The following is a 19,441-nucleotide window of genomic DNA, read 5'->3' on the forward strand; positions in this document are numbered from 1 at the left end:
ATTTCAAACAAGAGGCTATGTGAAAAATGTGGCTCAAGACCGCTCTCTATGGCTGTAATGAAAGACAGGTTGAGGTGGTTAGGGCACGTTGTACGGACGAAGGATGACAGAGTGCTAAAGATCTTTCTTTTCTGCCGTACATTTACAGATCTTTGGAAAACAGTTTGTTCCTATCTGAGGTGGGAGGACGTCATAAAGAAAGATTTAAAGGAAATGGGAACTTCGTGGGTGGGTGTAAAAAGCGAGGCTTTGAATAGATTGGGGTCGAAGAGGAGCGTGCGTAGCTGTGTTGGCCACAGGCGGCTTGGTGCTGCGGTGAGTTGTTAGTAGTAGTAGTAGTAGTATTTTAATGTTTATTTTTATCATTCTTTTTTAATAAGTTTTATAGTCTATTATAAACTATTATATACTAAATATTAACAATTAATTGTTAACATTGCAAACTATTATTTAGTAAAAATACTATTTTTTTGTAATTATTTTATGTCAGTTAATTAAGCAACGCATGGTAACAAATTGTAAGTAAGGAACTACTTCGCTCAATAGTAACCTTAACTCTAAAAAGTAAAATTTTAATAACAATAGATACCTCAAAAGAATTGAATTTATAGATCGACTCCAAACATGTGAACTTCAATAAGTTCAATGTTACCCAGTAAAAGCTATGAGCCTGGGAAAATTTGCCGAATTTTTTTAAAAGGGGACGCGGGAAACATACCCCCAAATCGTAAAGTTATCTTAATGGAAATTTTACCATCAGATTAAGCATATACAGAGAACTCAAATATAGATGCTTCAAGCTCCTATGCACAAAATTGTGGAATTTTATATTTATTTTTTTTTTTTATTTGTCACGAAACTCTAAAAAAACAGAATTTTGATGTCAATAGATGTCAAAAGAATTGACTTTTTATTCTGAATCCATAAAATTCATTAATTTTAGTGTTACCCATCGAAAGCTACTAGACTGAAAAATTTTTCTGATTTTGGCAAAGGGGAATAAACATTTCCAAAAAGCCAAGAAATTTTAATGAAAATTGCTCCATCAGATTTCTCGTATCAAAGATCCTCCCAGCTGAAAAGGTTTCAAGTTCTCATAATACGGGCTATATATTCGGTTAAGGTTAGAAAGGATAGGTAAGGTTAAAATTGAATTTGCAAAACAAACAAATATGATATTTATATCCAGAACGAAATGTCCATGCTAGAAGTAAGAGTGTTTACAGACCCTCTGATTTTGGCAAAGGGGAATAAACATTTCCAAAAAGCCAAGAAATTTTAATGAAAATTGCTCCATCAGATTTCTCGTATCAAAGATCCTCCCAGCTGAAAAGGTTTCAAGTTCTCATCTGCGACAATGTGGAATTTTATATTTTTCCCGGAAAAAAAGATTAAGGTTGTGCCTACATTTGTTTTTCTTTTTTTTCTCCAGGGGTGACTGTATTTAACCAATGGTCCTACAATATCGAAAAAGATATTCGAACAGAGACTAAGAGCTCTACTTCCCTTTTTTTGCGACCAAAAAGATTGGAGGGTAAGTAGCCCCCTCCCACGCCTTTCTTTTCCCAATGTCATCCAATACAAATTTTGAGATAGCCATTTTGTTCAGCATAGTTGGAAGGTCCATTAATTATACCTTAGGGGATAGCATGACTCCCCCCATCCTGTGGGGAAGTGCATGTAAGTTTTGAGATCTGCCCATTGTTTAAGTATAGTATTTGTTATTGGGAAGTATACAGGTATTTTTCAGGGGGGGGGGGGTAATTTTCGGATAGAGGAGATTTTCCATGAGAAGATTAAGGTTGTGCGTATATTTATATTTTTTTCTGTTGTTTTTCCCCAAGGGTGATTGTTTTTAACCAATGGTCCTAGAATTTCGAAAAAGATATTCGAACAGAAACTAAAAGTTCTACTTCCCTCTTTATGCGACCAAAAAGATTGGAGGGTAGCTGGCCCCCCTTCTGCGCCTCTTTTTTCACCTATGTCATCTGATCAGAATTGTGAGGTAGCCGCCTTGTTCATCATAGTTGGAAGGTCCATTAACAATGAGTTAGGGGATAGTATGACCCCCCAGCCCGTGGGGAAGTGCCTGTAAGTTTTGAAAGCTACCCATTGTTTAAGTATAGTAATTCCTATTGGGAAGTACACAGATATTTTTCAGAGGGGAGGGGGTAATTTTCTGCTAGAGAGGATGTTCCACGGGGAGAATTTTCCTTGGAGAGGGACGTTTCCGGGGATAAGCCTTCCAGAAGAAATTATACTCTAGTAAAATTTGCCAGAATTCCTAAATGAAATTCTTTTTATTTGTCTTACTTTCTCTTTACCAACTCAATTTTTTCATTTGGAAATGCTCAGAGGAACTATCCGGGGGAAATTTTCAGCATCATTGTAATAGTCCAAAGAATTTTTCCGTGGGGAGGGGATTTCACGGGGGAAAAATATCCCACGGGAGAAATTCTCAATGGCGGAATTTTCCATAGGAGCAATTTTAAACTGGAAGAGGGGGATTTCCAATAAAAAATTCCACAGAGAGGGATATCCAGCAAGATTTGAAAAATGAACAGAAATCAAATTCTTTTTCAAATATAAGTATGCTAAGGAGAATTTTTTAGGCGGAGTCGTCCACAAAAAAATTCCGGGGAATTTGCAGCGAAGATGGACATGCCGGGGGAATTTTCTGGGAGGGGGGGATTTCATCCTGTGGGGGGAGGTAGCTTCCCATGGAGGGGAACCGGATTTTCTTGATTCTTTGTAAAATGATCAAAAATTAAATAAAAAACAAGTTTTTTCCAACTGAAAGTAAGGAGCAACACTGGAATTTGAAATAAATAAAAATTATTCCAAATATGAGAGGGGTGGCCCCTTCCTTTATACCTTGCTCTTTACGCTGAATTTTGACTTCTTGTCCCGATTCTTAAGAACGACTCCTGAAACACAAAGGCGGTTTAATTAGAATAAGAACCTATTTTAAAGTACTAAAGGACTTTTGCGTAAAGAAAAGGGGTATTGAGGAGGGGCCAATCCCTCTCATATACGGAATAATTTCTGTTCGTTTTCAGTTTAAGGTTACTCCTTACTTCCAGTTGATTTTTTTTTACTTAATTTAATAAATTAGATGGGCAAAGAACTAACACACAAAAACATTTTCTCACTGAGATATATAAAATTAATCTTAACAGACAAATTTACCAGGTCAGGTCACGGATCACAAATTGACCAGGTTAGTCACTAAATATATCAAAACGAAAGAAGCTGCGCTATCAACCAAATTAGTATTGAAAATTAGTATTGGGAGGTAATGTCAGACAGCCGAAAATCATTTTAATAGCTAAATCGAATGACGAAAATATTCCCTGGCTTAAATTTTATCTTATCATGCTTAATTTTATATTTTCTCTGTTGTATCACTATTCCGAATGAATAATTTTTCAAATAGCACAAGCAAGACGGTATCTAATGAGGGGGATTGGTTTGGCCCTCCCCCCGAAATTTTTGTCCAACGCATAAAAAATTATCAAAAAGGCATATAAACAAAGTTTTTATGCTTTTTGTACAAAATATATACCCCCCTAAAAAAAAATGACCTCTCTCACGAACAAAAATCCTGAAGGCACCCTTGAGCTAAAGTGTAGTAACTTTGATTTTTGTTCATTTAGATTATTATTAAATAAAAACACATGTTTTTTCAACTGAAAGTAAGGAGCAACATTAAAACTTAGAACGAACATAAACTATTGCGTGTATGGAGGGGATTACCCCCTCCTCAGCGCCTTTCTCTGTACGATGAAGCTTTTTAGTCCTTTTAAAAGAGCTTCCTATTGTTCTAATTAAACGACACTAGTGTTTCAGGAGTCATTTGTAAAGAATTGGGACAAAACTCAAGCTTTGGTATAAAGAGCAAGGGGTTGAGGAGGGGGCAATCCCCCTCATACATGTAATAGTTTCTAGTCGATTTAAGTTTCAATTACGCTCCTTACTTTAAGTTTGAAAATACTTATTTTTTATTTAATTTATGACCGTTTTTTAAATACTGCAAGGAAATCTGGTCCCACCTCCATTTAGAAATCCCCCTCCCCACGGATATATCCTTTAGAAAATTCAAACTCGGTGAAAATTTATCCCTGACAATCACCCTTAACCACTCCACGCGTAAAATTGAGACGGGAACGAGAAAGCAAGACATATAAAAACAATTTTGTATAGGAAATCTTGCAAATTCCCCCAGTGTATAATTTCTTCTGACAATTTAACCCCCTAGAAACTTCCCTTCCCATGTAAAATCCCCCGTGGAAAAACTTTTAACAGAAAATTGGCCCCCCCCCACCCAAAAATGTATATATATTTCACAATAACCAATACTATTTGTAAACAATCGAATTTTATAACTTAAAGACCTTTCCCCTGGGGGAGTGATGGGAAATGTTGTATCCCGAAGTATAGTTATTGGGCCTTTCAACTAAGATGAGCAAACTGGCTGTCTCAAAATTTTGATCGGGCGACTTTGGGAAGAAAAGGGGTGGGTGAGGGGGCCTGGCTGCCCTCGAATTTTTTCTGTCACTTAAAAAGGGAATTAAAACTTTTAATTTAGGTTCAAATGAGACCTCTCACGATATTCTAGGACCCCTGGGTCGATACAATCACCCCTTTTAAAAAATAAATAACTAAACACGTATCCGTGATCTTTCTTCTGGCAAACAAATACAAAATTCCCCATTTTTGCAGATAGGAGCTTGCAACCTCTACAGTAGATTTTTCTGATACGCGGAATCTGATGTTGTGATTTTCATTAAGATTCTTAGAACTTTAGGGGTTGTTTTCCCCTTTTTGGAAATAAGGCAAATGTTCTCAGGCTGGTAGTCTTTAATCGGTAAGATTAAACTTAATGAAATTTGTATATTAGAAAGCAGCATAATAATCCAATTCTTTTGATATGTCTATTGGTATCAAAATTCCGTTTTTTACAGTTCCGGTTACTATTGAACCGGGTCGCCCCTTACTTGTAGTTCGTTACTAAGAGTTGTTTGATTTGTTAATTTAGTATCAAGGGTTTAATCTGAAATATTTTAATCTAATAATTGGAAAAACATACTGGCTTGTCAAATGGTGCCATTTTTGTGCCTGATGCCCATATATTTTGGCCGTTGAGTTCTCCCAACTCCCAAAAACCACCTTGCGGAGGATAAAGTGAGGCCCATTCTTGGTTGTCAATGTAGAACCGAAAACCATCAGCAGTCCATTCAAAAGAATATATATGATAATCATCATGCCAAGTTCCAGACTCGATATGCCTGCAAGAAAAAAAAAATAATATTATTAGACCAAGCAAAAACTAGATGAAGAATAATTTATATTAGGAGCGTGAGCAGAACTTTTTTGGGGGGAAGGGGCACAGGGCACGTCTTATATCTGTGATTTTACAACTCAATTTTATAATTTTTTGGGAAGAAGTAAATTTTTTGCTAAACATTTTTGCTTTTTAAGGCTTTAATCAAAGAGTATAGGCAACTTATACATAAGCGTGGTGAATTTTATCAAAGGAAATTTTAGAAGAAATTATGGAAATTACGAGACTCCCCTCCCCTTTCATACTGTTAGACATTCAATAAGCTTTCTTGGAATCAAACGGCTGCTTATACCAATTGCGAACGACTTGCCATTTGTATGTGCACTGAAACCAAGACAAGTCCAGTCTTTAGCACAAGCGTGATTTTCTGATTGAAATAAACATCGTATTGTTTGGATGTTTTTGATTTAATGGTGAAAAGATTTTGTTTTGCTAAAATTCACGCTTCCAAAACAAGTGCAGTGAAAATCCAAATATCGCCCAAGCTCATTATTCTCAGAAGATAAACGTTAGATCTATATTCCAATCACGGATTAATACAGTTTTTACTCTCGTTGCAAATAATTACTTATATTTTACATTGATTTGAATTACTGGTTCTAAAAATTCTTCACAAGATACCTACTTTTAGTTAAAAAATAATTTTGAATCCAGAACAAATCTTGAAGTTGCTTTGTCCCCCTTCTCCACAAAACTGTGTCTTAGAGTTTCAACTCAGTCTCCTAGCCGTGAGGCAAAACAGGATAAACATACTATAACTTTGGAAACACTCATTCACATTCCCCGAGAGGAAAGCCCCACAAGCAACTCTAATTGATTTTTTTTATCCATTCGCACGTTCAAAATAGTTTAAAATAAATTTTTGTTTTATCCACAAGTGTAACTTTTACCCGAAAAGGAATAAACAGTATTTAGAAAAAATCACAGTGTCGGACTCGAACCCGAATCTAACCCTTTACCATCGAAGCTAACCTTACTTGATAATTGGCTTTACACCTTTGTTATTTCATTATATTCAAATAAAAATGGGTTTCCCTATGCAACTGTTTAAAGTATTGATGCATCAAAATATATGCTCAAATATCTAAAATTCTTATGACCTTTACGGTATATTATTCTCAATTTTCGAAAAATACCTCTTATTCTTGTGAATAAACAAAACCACTTAGGACAAAGACCATTTTTGGATAAGTCAGATACAAAAAAGTAACCATTTGTAAAAGATGGTGTTTATTTACAAAAACATATAGTTACGGTTTGCAATCAAAGAATCTCACTTGTCTTAGGGTTATACTATTTTCTAAGACTGATTTTGATAATAATAATAAAAAGAAATACCGATATTTTGCCCAACAGATATAAAGTGAAGCATTTTAATTTTAAAATTAGTAAATTCATCCGTGGCAGAGATTCAATATTTTTCTCAATTATTTAACACAGGTTAAAAATAGAGGCTTTTTGACATTTTCCATGTCCAGCTCAAAAATATATCAGTAAGTCTGTGAACCTTTATGGTAAAGAGCACAGGGGGGGGGGCAACAGTGAAGAAAAGAAAGAAAAATAATAATAAACAGTGAAGAAAAGAAAGAAAAATAATAATAAACAGTGAAGAAAATTACTTTTCCCAGGCAGTTCGCCAGTATTGGTTCTGGTCCCAAGCTGGACCCCAGTGGAGTGTTGAACCCATCATTTGAATTCCTATATCTTTATCTCCACATTTAAAATCAGTGTTACCACGCACTTCGATTAAATCAATTTCTCCTGACATTGGCCATCCTCCGTACACTTCGTCTGTTGGGAGTAACCAAATGGCTGAAAAGAGTAATTCGATTACATTAGTTTAATCATATCTAAATTCAATTATACATTATTTTATCAACGCTTAACTCAATTTTGAAACAGATACACTCAGATTTTTGTGTTACAATTTTATCACAATTTATGATGTTTCTTTTATGAAGTTTCTATCTTTCTGCATCTTTTTTTTTCAATTTATCCCCTTCTTCCTAAAAAAACTAAATTGAATGTTGAAATATACTCTGCAGCTTTCATTTTGACTTTTCAGTCATCTTATGGAAAAAAAATGCTCAGTATGTTTTTTTTTTTGAGCAAGGAAAAATGCTTGCATAAACTTTGGAATGTTATTCATTAATGCAATTTGAGATAATAAATTGTGTTTTCAACGCCAAAACTGCCTAAATACTTTTGATAGTATGCTTTTGGTATAGAAGTTATCTTACGGGACTGTTGCGGTATTCATTTCTTTTTTGGTTGATGATTCTCCCAGAAAATTATACATGATTAGAAATTCAAAAATTGTTTAAAGGTGAAAAAGGAATATTTGCTTTGAGACCCCATAATATTTTCTGTTGTTGATATGTTCTTTTTTTTTCTTTTTTTTTAGAGAGAGTCGACAGTTTCCTATATTGTCGATGTTCTCTCTAATGATCTTTTTCTGATATTCAAGGTTCATTGGTTCCATAATGTCGCCTCTTGACAAAAAAATAAATAAATACGCATCCATGACCATAATCATCGGAAAAAATGCAAAACTTCACATTTTTGTAGATATGGGCTCGAAACCTCCACAACAGAGAAATGTCAAATACTGAATTCGATGGCATAATTTTCATCAAAATCCTCTTCCTTTTAAGGTTGTTTACCCCATTTTCTCAAGAATTGAGTGCATTTTCTCAAGCTAATTTTTAACAGCTTTAACGGGACGAAGTAACTACTACACAAGAATGTCATGGTAGATGGTTTGACCCTAAGACATTTGCAATATTTATTAATTAGCTTTTCCCATAAGAGTTTCGTTTTCAATTTGTTGATGAGATCATTGGCAGCGCAATAGCACTGCCTAAGTAAAGAACGATGTTGGCACAATGTATTTTTTTTTTTTTTTGGTTTTGGCCAGAGCACTTCGTATAGAAGGAGTTGTAATAGAAAATTCAAAAAGGGCTCATTCAACTGGAAATTGAAAAAGCTAGTGCCCTTTTTAATAGTCAAAAGTTATTGGAGGAAAACTAGCACCCCTTCTACGCCCACCATTTCCCCAAACACATCCAATAAAAACTTTTGAGATAGCCATTTTGTTCAGGGTAGTTGATTTCCAGATAGAAATTATGTTTTTGAGGATGACAACCCTCCCCCTATAGCCCTCTGGACAAGGGTCGTAAGTTATGCCCTAGGGGCATATAAGGTATTTTTAGACATCTTTGTTGTAGAAGCTTCAAAAAGGCCTCATTCGATTGGAAATTGAGAGGACTAGTGCCTTCTTTATTATCAAACAGTTCGTGGTAACGAACTGTAAATAAGGAGCGACCCGGCTCAATAGTAACCGAAACTCTAAAAAACGGAATTTTGATACCAATAGATACATCAAAAGAATCAAATTTTAATTGTGATTTCAAATAAATAAGTTTCATCAAGTTTAATTATAACTATCAAAAGTGACGCGCCTGAGAAAATTTGGCTGATTTTCGAAAAAAGGGGAAAAAACCCCCTAAAAGTTATAAAACCTTAATGAAAATCACACCATCATATTCAGCGTATTAGAGAACCCTACTGTAGAGGTTTCAAGGTCCTATCTACAAAAAGTGGAATTTTGCATTTTTTGCCAGAAGAAAGATCACGGATGCTTGTTTATTTGTTGTTTTTTCCCCAGGGGTGATCGTATCGACCAAGTGGTCCTAGAATATCTTGGAAGGGATTATTGGAACGGAAATTAAAAGTTCTAACTCTTTTTTTATATGACAAAAAAAAATAGAGGGCAACTAGACCCCCCCCACGCTCATTTGTTTCCCAAAGTCACCCGATCAAAATTTTGAGATAGCCATTTTGTTCAGCATGATCGAAAATATTATAACTATGTCTTTTAGGATGACTTAATCCCTCGAAGCCCCCAGGAGGAGGGCTGAAAGTTATGAACTTTACCCAATGTTAACATATAGTATTGGTTATTGGTACCCGGCTCAATGGTAACCGAAACTCTAGAAGGCGGTACTTTGATACAAATAGATACATCAAAGAAATTGGATTTTAATTTTGATTTCAAAAATATAAGTTTTATCGAGTTTAGTCCTACCCATCAAAAGTTAAGCGCTTGAGAAAATTTGGCTTATTTTCGAAAAAGGGGGAAAGACCCTCTAAAAGTTATAGAACCTTAATGAAAATCACACCATCATATTCCGCGTATCAGAGAACCCTACTGTAGAGGTTTCAAGCTCCTATCTGCAAAAATGAGGAATTTTGCATTTTTTGCCAGAAGAAAGATCACGGATGGTTTGTTTTTGTTTTTTTTTCCCAGGGGTGATCGTATTGACCCAGTGGTCTTAGAATATCGTGGGAGGTCTCATTGGAATAGAAATTAAAAGTTCTAGTGCCCTTTTTAAGTGACCCAAAAAATGGAGGGCAACTAGGCCCCCTTCAACGCTCATGTTTTTCCCAAAGTCACCCGATAAAAATTTTGAGATAGCCATTTTGTTCAGCATGTTCGAAAATATTATAAGTATGTCTTTTAGGATGACTTAATCCCCCGAAGTTCCCGGGAGGAGGGCTGAAAGTTATGAACTTTACCCAATGTTAACATATAGTATTGGTTATTTGGAAGTATAAAGTACAGACGTTTTCAGGAGAGATTTTTCCTGGTAGTGGGGGGGGTCGGGGGTTATGTAGGAGGATCTTTCCATGAAGGAAGTTTTCAAGGGGGGAGGGAAATTGCTATGAAGGGGACGCCGGACTTCCCAGCATTATTTGAAAAAAGATCAGAAATTAAATATAAAAAACAAGTTTTTCAACTGCAACAGCAGCAACATCAAAACTTTAAACGAACAGAAAATATTACATATATGATTGGGTTCACCCCCTAGTCAATACATCACTCTTTAAGCCAGAGATTTTTTAGTAATTTCATAAGAGCTATTTATTCTAATTAACGGCCTTTGTGATTAAGCGATCATTTTTAAAGAATTGGAACAAAATTTGAAATTTAGCTTAAAGAGCAAGGTATTGACTAGGGGGCGAACCCCCTAATATACTTATTAAGAATATATGAATATAGAATTTCGTTACGTAAGTTAATTCGTAAGTTACGTATATTTATTACTAATAAAAACGTTCGTAAATAAAATTAAACAAGTTTCGAGAAAGCCATTTACCCAAATAAAAGTAAATTAATATGAAAATTTGGTTTAATTATTCATGTACTGTGAGCCAAGATCAAAACCTGCATTTATACAAAAACGTTCAAAAATTAAATAAAAAAAAAGAAGTTTTTTTAACTGAAAGTCGGGAGTGATATTAAGACTTAAAACGAACAGAAATTATTCCGTATATGAAAGGGGCTGTCCCCTCCTCAACGCCTTGCTCTTTGCGCTAAAGTTTGACTTTCTCACAACTCTATTTTTTTTAAACAATAAAAACATTAGCGTAAAGAGCACGGCGTTGAGGAGGGGACAGCCCCTTTCATATACGGAATAATTTCTGTTCGTTTTAAGTTTTAATGTCGCTCCTTACTTTCAGTTAAAAAAACTTGTTTTTTTTTATTTAGTCAAAACTGATCAGAGATCATACCCCCCCCCCCCACTCCTATTTATTTCTCCAAAGACTTCCAATCAAAACTTTGATATAGCCATTTTGTTCAGCCTATCAGAAAGGTCTGAAAAATTTGTCTTTGAGGATAACAAATCCCCCCAGCCCTCGGGGCAAGGGTCGTAAGTTATGCCCTGGGGACATATAGGGTTTTGATAAAAAAAAATGTGGTCATTTAAACTTCGGAGGGGGCTCATTGAATTGGTAATCAAACGCTCTGGTGCTCTTTTTAAGAGTCAAAGTTATCAGAGGGCAGCTCCCCCCTACACACACGTCGTATTGACCCGAAATGCGTTTAATACAAATTTTGAGATAGCCATTCTATTCAAAATAGTCTAAATATCATATAACAAAGCTTTTGGATTGAAACAAACCCCAGAGATTAGGGGCAAGGGTTGTAAGTTATGCCCAGGGGGTATTTAATGTTTTTACGGTAGGGATGGTTGTTTAACTTCAGAAGAGGCTCGGTCTTTCTCCCTGAAAAAGACTGTATCAGTATGAAATGGACAGAAATTAATAAAAAAAAATTTTTGCACAAAATAAGTTTTTCAAAAAAGTAAAGAACTCCATTAAACCAAAAATGAACAAAGATTGAATCAAATAATATACCCAAAAATTCTTTTAATGGTTTTCACTTTTATAACTTTAAGAAATGAAAAATTAATTAAGATTTTAAGGAATAAAATCAGTATTTGTATATTAAACTGACAGTGCACATTTTTTTCAGTAAACTCATTCGAATTTTCTTCAGTAAAGTACAAATTATATTCTGGATTTTAGAAAGCATAGGGTTTAGAACCCTACTCAGATTAATCTCTGCTTGTTTTGAGTTTGACTGATTTTAATTTCTGTTTGTTTTTGGGTTTCATTTATTTATTGATACTGATCTGTGATAGTTGTATGCTTGATAGATTTTTTTATTCTATTTTTGTTCATTTTTGGTTTAATGGAGTCCTTTACTTTTTTTTGAAAAATTTATTTTGTGCAAATATTTTTCTTTGATTAATTTATCTAAGAAATGAGTGAGATTTAAAATGAAACCTAATCCCAAAGACTATTTAGATCATTTGAATTTTTTCCAGGTTCCGTTTGCAAAATCTTAAGCCTTATGCGTCAAAAACATTAATATTTGAAGAATCTATTACTGCATTAAGTCTTCTTCGGATACGATTAAACCACAAAAACCACAAATAGACATCATTGGAAAAACGGCAAAATCAGAAAATGATACTGAAATAAGGTCTCAACTTGAGCTTTTTAGTTACTTTAGGTGTTTTTATTGAATAATCATGAGCTAATTGCTCTATCGACCGGATTATTAAAAAATAACCAGAATTGGAAATGGTTGGAACCCCAGGAATTGGCCTGGCTTAGATTATTTGGGGAAAGTACAAGACAACATAGTGCAATGGTTATTCGTATGGATGATTTGACCTAGGAATTTCAGTTATTTATAGCTTCCTGCCCAATCGGAGAAGGGGTAATCCTTTATCAAGAAAAGCTAGACGGAAAATTAGAGATTTTTGGTACGTATTCTGGAGTGTTTTCAAAGCCTTTCTCAGAACAGCAGTTTATGCTCCGAGAATCGTACGAAACATAAAAAAACTCATAAGTTTAATAGTACATTTGGGGTATAACGTAAAATTGTGTATGATGTCTCTAAGAACTTTGAAATTTTTCGCAAAAATAGAAATTTGCCAAGTAAGATTTACCGCGCAACAATATTCATGAGTTATCCTCTTTATTCCTATCCCAGCATACCCCAAGAACTAAAATAAGTGCAAATAGTTTATTGCGGCCTACTTTTGAGATTATAGTGGGACATTAACAGTGGGACATTAAAATTAAGTGATGATGAATCGAAATTTTAGGCGGCAGGTGTTATTATTAGTATATATTATTTATATTAGTATATATTAGTATATATTAGTATATATTATTAGTATATATATATAGCATATATTATATTATTAGTATATAATGTAAATATTAGGCGGCAGGCAGAAGAGTTAAATTGGGATTCCGAATTAGCAATTGTTATTAATTATTAGAAGGGGTCTAGAGTATGTATAGATCTACTAAACTTTTTACACACCTCCCTCTTAACCTTTATTGCTCTAGGTGTTACTACTGTTCCTGAGGGCTCTGAAATAGGAAATCGATATAGGAAAAGCACTGAAAGTGATAGCGTTGATGCAAATTTGTGCGTTTGCGTTTTAAAACCTTTAATCTCAGACAAATTAAGAGACTTTTAAGTATTAGTATCACTCCATGGTTACATCGGATTGGCAATGAGTTACTTTCGATAAATTGAGTCTTGTAGTAATTTCATTACGTAGGATTTTTCAGTTCAGTCAAATAAAAATATACCTGCAGATTTAAGGTGTCAGTAATTTTTAGCTTCATGTAATGCCTTAGGAATATTGCATTTATCTCAAAAACAAATTATTTGGAGCATTCACGTTTTTTATATAACCTTCAGGAGAGCTTAAAAGTTTTATATTTTTTAGAATCTAGTGAATAGAATAAATACATTCTATGACCACACTGGCTATACATGACAAATGAAACTCAGAGAGGAAAGAAAATAACAAAATGAAAAATAAAATAAAAAAAGGTGAAAAAACGAGAATTTTGTCAGCCAGTGGCGAACCATGAAGAAGGAGAAATAAGCAAATATTTCGATAAGGACCTCCGCCGAGTTGTCCTCAGTGGTAAACAAAAAAGTAAGAAAAGAAAAAGAAACAAACAAAAATCGAACCTTTCGAAGTTTACTTGACAACGACAGAACAGAAACTAAATAAGAACCAGGCTGGAATCAATGAAAAAGAAATCTACCAAGAAGATTGAACAATAATCCTTTGTTGTGCTATAGTTTTAGCTGGCCTACAAATTCGTTCATCATTTGATGTGCAAAGAGGTTCTTTCAAGTTATACCGGGCGAAAATATTGATTAAGTCCTACAAAATTAAACTGTCATACATTGGACTTAATGAAATATCTCCAGTATCTCTGTTTATTGCTAAATTTCGGTTTATGTATTTTTTATCTCAATTAACTCTTTAAAAGTTTGTGCTAGGCCATTTAGAGTAGATATTAAGGATGCCTCGTCAAAAAGAACCAGATGGGTCGGATTTTCGAAAATACGCAGGGCCAATGCCGAATCAAAGTTGTTATTATTATTTTTCAATCTCAGGGAATTATCTATTGAAACTTTGTGTTCATGCAAACGTTCACCTAGTTGTTGATGGGTCCTACCAATGTAGAATTTCCCACATGAACACGGGATTCTGTAGACACCACAACCCAGTACAGGGTCAGTTTTATCCTTTCCTGAGTTGAAACAATGTTTAATTTTTTGTTCAGTTTTGAAAGAAACAGAGAGATTATGTTTTTTTAATTTTTCCAAGTTTATCGCCAAGTTTCGGGACATATGGTAAAGTGATGAAAGTTTTTTTCTTAATTGCCGGGGTAACTGAATCAAGGGGGACGGGCTCCCCATTTTTTTTCGTTTTTAATCGTCTATCTATGATAATTGAAATAAGTTTGATTGGTTAACCATTGCAGAAAAGAATATACTTGACATAGTTTAGTTAAGAATTTATATGATTACGAGAACAGATTTTTATAACTCTGTCGGCTAAAGAGATTATTACCCCTCTTTTAACAGAAAGAAGGTGATGTGAAGATAAATGTAGATATCGATCATTATGATTCGACCTTCTATATATTGAAAATTCAAGGCTAGGAGCAGTTTTTATAATCAAAATTTCCATGAAAGGCCTGAATTCTTCCTGATTCTTCGAGTTCCATTGTAAAATGGAGATTCGAATCAAAAGAGTTTAAATGTGCCAAAAAATTTCTTAGAGAGTCTTGTCCATATTCCCAAACAGAAAGGATATCATCAACGAAACAAAACCAGAGAGAGTGTTTTAAGTGGAAATTATTCAAAGCAGACTGTTCTATGAAATCCATGTAAAAATTTGCCAAATAAGGAGACAAGACAGTGTCCATGGATAGACCTATGATTTGAAGGAAATTTTTTTTGGAATTTAAAATACGAGGAGAAATGTTGCAAAGACGAACAAGGGTCATTATTGTATCAATTTCAAAAGTTTTGTAATCCGACCAAGCTGAATTTTCCTCTAATTTTCTTTTTAAGGTCTGCTCACATTTATGTACATCGCATGAAGTGTACATTGAAACTGTGTCAAAACTAGATAAGATAGTTTTTTCTGTTGTACTTTAATTTTTTAACTCCTCAACAAGATCTATGGAATTTTTTATATATCATTTCTGTGTGCTTGGAAGAGGCCTAAAAATGGTGGCTAAGAAATTTCCTATACCCGTAGGTGGAAAACTATAACATGCTACAATAGGACGTAACGGAATATCTTTCTTATGGATTTTAGGCAGACCATAAAAATCTGGGGCACACCATAAAACTTCTCCAGCTACGGGTATAGGAAGTTTCTTAGCCCCCATTTTTAAGCCTCTTTTAAGCACACAGAAATCCTATATAAAAAATTCCATAGATCTTGTTGAGAAGTTAAAAAATCTAAGTACAACAGTTTCTATGTACACTTCTTGCGATTTCCATAAATTTGAGCAGGCATTACTAAGAAATTTCGAGGAAAATTCAGCTTGGTCAGATTACAAAACTTTGGAAATTGATGCAATCATGACCCTTGTTTGTCTTTGCAAAAGTTCTCATCGTATTTTAAATTCCGAAAAAAAGAAATTCCTTCAAGTCATGGGCCTGTCCATGGGCACTGTCTTGTCTCCTTATTTGGCAAATTTTTACATGGATTTCAAAGAACAGTCTGCTTTGAATAGTTAGCAGTTAAAACACTCTATCTGGTTTCGTTTCGTTGATGATATCCTTTCTGTTTGGGAACATGGACAAGACTCTCTAAGAAATTTTTTGGTACATTTGAACTTTTTTGATTCGATTCTCCAGTTCACAATGGAACTCGAAGATACAGGCAAGCTGCCTTTCTTGGATGTTTAGATTATAAAAACTACTCCTAGTCTTGAATTATCTATATATAGAAAGTCGACCCATAATGATCGATATCTACATTTCTCTTCACATCACCCTCCTTCTGTGAAAAGAGGGGTAATAATCTCTTTAGTCGACAGAGTTTTAAAATTCTGTTCTCGTAATTATATAAATTCTGAATTAAACTATGTCAAGTATATTCTTTTCTGCAATGGTTACCCAATCAGACTTATTGAAAATATCATATATAGACGATTAAAAAAGATAAAACAAAAAAATAGGGAGCCCGTCCCCCTTGATTCAGTTACCCCGGAAATTGAGAAAAAACTTTCAGCAATTTACCATACATCCCGAAACTTGGCGATAAACTTGGAAAAAATTAAAAAAAACATAATCTCTTTGTTTCTCTCAAAACTGAACAAAAATTTGAACGTTTTTTCAACTCAGGAAAGGATAAAACTGACCCTACTGGGTAGTGGTGTCTACAGAATCCCGTTTTCATATGGGAAATTTTACATTGGTAGGACCAATCAACAATTAGGTGACCGTTTTCATGAACACAAAATTTCAATAGATAAGTCCCTGAGATTGAAAAATAGCAATAAAAACTTTGATTCAAGATGGGCCCTGCATATTTTCAAAAATCCAACCCATCTGGTTCTTTTTGTCGAGGGAACCTTAATATCTACTGTAAATGGCCTACCACAAACTTTTAAAGAGGTTATTGGGATAAAAAAATACATAAACCAAAATTTAGCAATAAATAGAGAAGCTGGTGATATTTCATTAAACCCAATTTATGGCAGTTTAATTTTGAAGGACTTAATCAATATTTTCGCCCGGTATAACTTGAAAGAACCTCTTTTCACATCAAATGATGAACGAATTTGTAGGCCAGCTAAAACTATAGCACAACAAAGGATTATTGTTCAATCTTCTTGGTAGATTTCTTTTTCATTGATTCCAGCCTGGTTCTTATTTAGTTTCTGTTCTGTCGTTGTCAAGTAAACTTCGAAAGGTTCGATTTTTGTTGGTTTCTTTTTCTTTTCTTTCTTTTTTGTTTAGCACTGAGGACAACTCGGCGGAGGTCCTTATCGAAATATTTGCTTATTTCTTCTTCTTTATGGTTCGCCACTGGCTGACAAAATTCTCGTTTTTTCACCTTTTTTTATTTTATTTTTCATTTTGTTATTTTCTTTCCTCTCTGAGTTTCATTTGTCATGTATAGCCAGTGCGGTCATAGAATGTATTTATTCTATTCACCAGATTCTAAAATTTTGAAGGACTCAATTAGTATTTTCGTCCGGTATAACTTGAAAGAACCTATTTTCACATCAAATGATGAACGAATTTGTAGGCCAGCTAAAGCTATAGCAAAACAAAGGATTATTGCTCAATAATCTTGGTAGATTTCTTTTTCATTGATTCCAGCCTGGTTATTATTTAGTTTCTGTACTGTCGTTGTCAAGTAAACTTCGAAAGGTTCAATTTTCGTTGGTTTCTTTTTCTTTTCTTTCTGTTTTGTTTAACACTGAGGACGACTCGGAGGACGTCCTTTGTCGAAATATTTGCTTATTTCTTCTTCTTCATGGTTCGCCACTGGCTGACAAAATCTTCGTTTTTTCACCTTTTTTTATTTTATTTTTCATTTTGTTATTTTCTTTCCTCTCTGAGTATTATTTGACTAAAATAAACTATTTCGGTAGCAATAGTGATCTTTAAAATCCTGAAAAACTATTGAGAAAAATAATCCTTCTCTTCTCCGAAATATAATCTCAGGTGTACTTTATATGGTGTATAGGATAGATGCAGCAAGATTTTTTCCAATAACGTTTTCCAATATCGTAATAGCTGCAATTGATTTATTTAGAAGTCATATAGTACTTAAAATTAGCCATTTCTTTCATCAGTTTTATAAAAGAGAATAGGTTCAAATATATTTTGTTTTCAGTAAAGTATGAAAAACGTTCAGGTCTGCAGTCGCAAGAAGTTGGAGTCACAAGCAGTCACAGTTGCAAGTATTTGCAGTATTTGCTAGTATTTGTAATCGCAACTGGTCGCAATCACAAGTATTTGTAGTCGCAATCACAAGTAGTCAAGTTACAGCAATTAGTTTTAATCCCAGTCGTAACTAATAGCAGGCATATGTGTAAGCAGTTGCGGGCGCAAGTAGTCACAATTGCAAGGAGCCGTCATAACTTGTCGAAGTCATAAGAAGTCAAAATTTCAAGCAGCTGGAGTAAAAAGCAGTCAGTCCAAAGTTATCAAAGGCACAAGTAGTCACAGTCAAAAGTAGACACAATCATAAACAGTCACAGTCGTAAGAAGTCGTAATTACAAGAAGTGGTAGTCGCAAGTAATTGCAGTCATTGTTGCAGTCACAAGTGCTCGCAATGGCAAGTAGCTATAGTCGCAATTAGTAACAACCTTAATCAAAAATAGTCGTTGGCGCAATTAGTTGCTGTCACTAGTAGTCACGGTCGAGGTAATAAGTAATCACAATTGCAAGTGTGTTGCAAGAAGTATGTCGCAATTGCTAGTATTTGCAGTCGCAAGTAGTCACAATCGCAAATATTTATAGTCACAATCACAAGTAGTCAAGTTGCAGCAATTAGTTCTAGTCACAGTCGTAACTAATAGCAGGCATGTGTGTAAGTAGTCACAGGCACAAGTAGTCACAAGTGCAAGGAGCCTTTATAAGCTGTCGCAGTCATAAGAAGTCAAAGCCTCAAGCAGTTGGAGTCACAAACAGTCAGTCCAAATTTGTCAAAGGCAAAAGTAGTCACAGTCAAAAGTAGGCACAATCAAACACAGTCACAGTCGTAAGAAGTCACAATTACAAGTAGTGGCAGTCACAAGCAGTTGCAGTCATAGTCGCAGTCACAAGGGCTCGCAATGGTAAGTAGCTGTAGTCCCAAGTAGAAACAGCCTTAATCGTAAGTAGTCGTTGTCGCAAGTAGATGTTGTTGCTAGTAGTCGCAGCCGTGGTCATAAGTAATCACAATTGTAAGTACTCAAAGTCGTCCGTTGTTGCATTCACAAGTACTCTCAATCACAAGTATTTGTATTCCCAGTCACGAGTAGTCACAGTCACAAAGAGTCGCAGTTACAGTAGTTGTAGCAATTGTATTAGTTGTAGTAGTACTAGTAGAAGCAGCAGTAGTAGTAGTGTGCTTATAATGACTTTTGATTGGTTCAATATCTCCCTAAGCATGCCCTGAAACGTTCAATTTAATACTATGAGGCATTTCTTAGATATTTCTGATGCTCCGTCCTGACAGCCTGCATACTCATAGTTTGTTTTGACTTAATTCATCATTTCCCTCAACATTCCCTGAATTTTCACGTTTATACCCATAGCCTTAGAAGTAGTAGTGGTATAAGTAGTAGTAATGGCTAAAGTGACAGTCCAGCAGCATATGCCAGCAGGTACTATTAATACTCACACTGATCCTACTATTACAACTGCTACTACGACTACTACTATCACTAATTTTGAAGGT

The 19,441-nt window shown here is 34.6% G+C and overlaps 1 protein-coding gene across 1 annotated transcript in view; it reads right to left on the reverse strand.

Moving 5' to 3' along the window:
- The window catches only part of LOC148953589 (beta-1,3-glucan-binding protein-like), a 40,667-nt gene that overhangs the window by 2,086 nt on the left and 19,140 nt on the right, over nt 1-19,441 (reverse strand). The window contains exons 4-5 of the mRNA XM_089088018.1: nt 6,964-7,156; nt 5,090-5,288 (exon numbers count right to left, since the gene is read on the reverse strand). Of these exons, the coding sequence (XP_088944144.1) occupies nt 5,090-5,288; nt 6,964-7,156 (392 nt within the window). The remainder of the gene's footprint in view (nt 1-5,089; nt 5,289-6,963; nt 7,157-19,441) is intronic.

The sequence above is a fragment of the Artemia sp. Qi Xiang Cuo genome, chromosome 4 (assembly GCF_049724085.1).
Source record: "Artemia sp. Qi Xiang Cuo chromosome 4, ASM4972408v1, whole genome shotgun sequence".
In the NCBI taxonomy this organism is placed as follows: Eukaryota; Metazoa; Arthropoda; class Branchiopoda; order Anostraca; family Artemiidae; genus Artemia; species Artemia sp. Qi Xiang Cuo.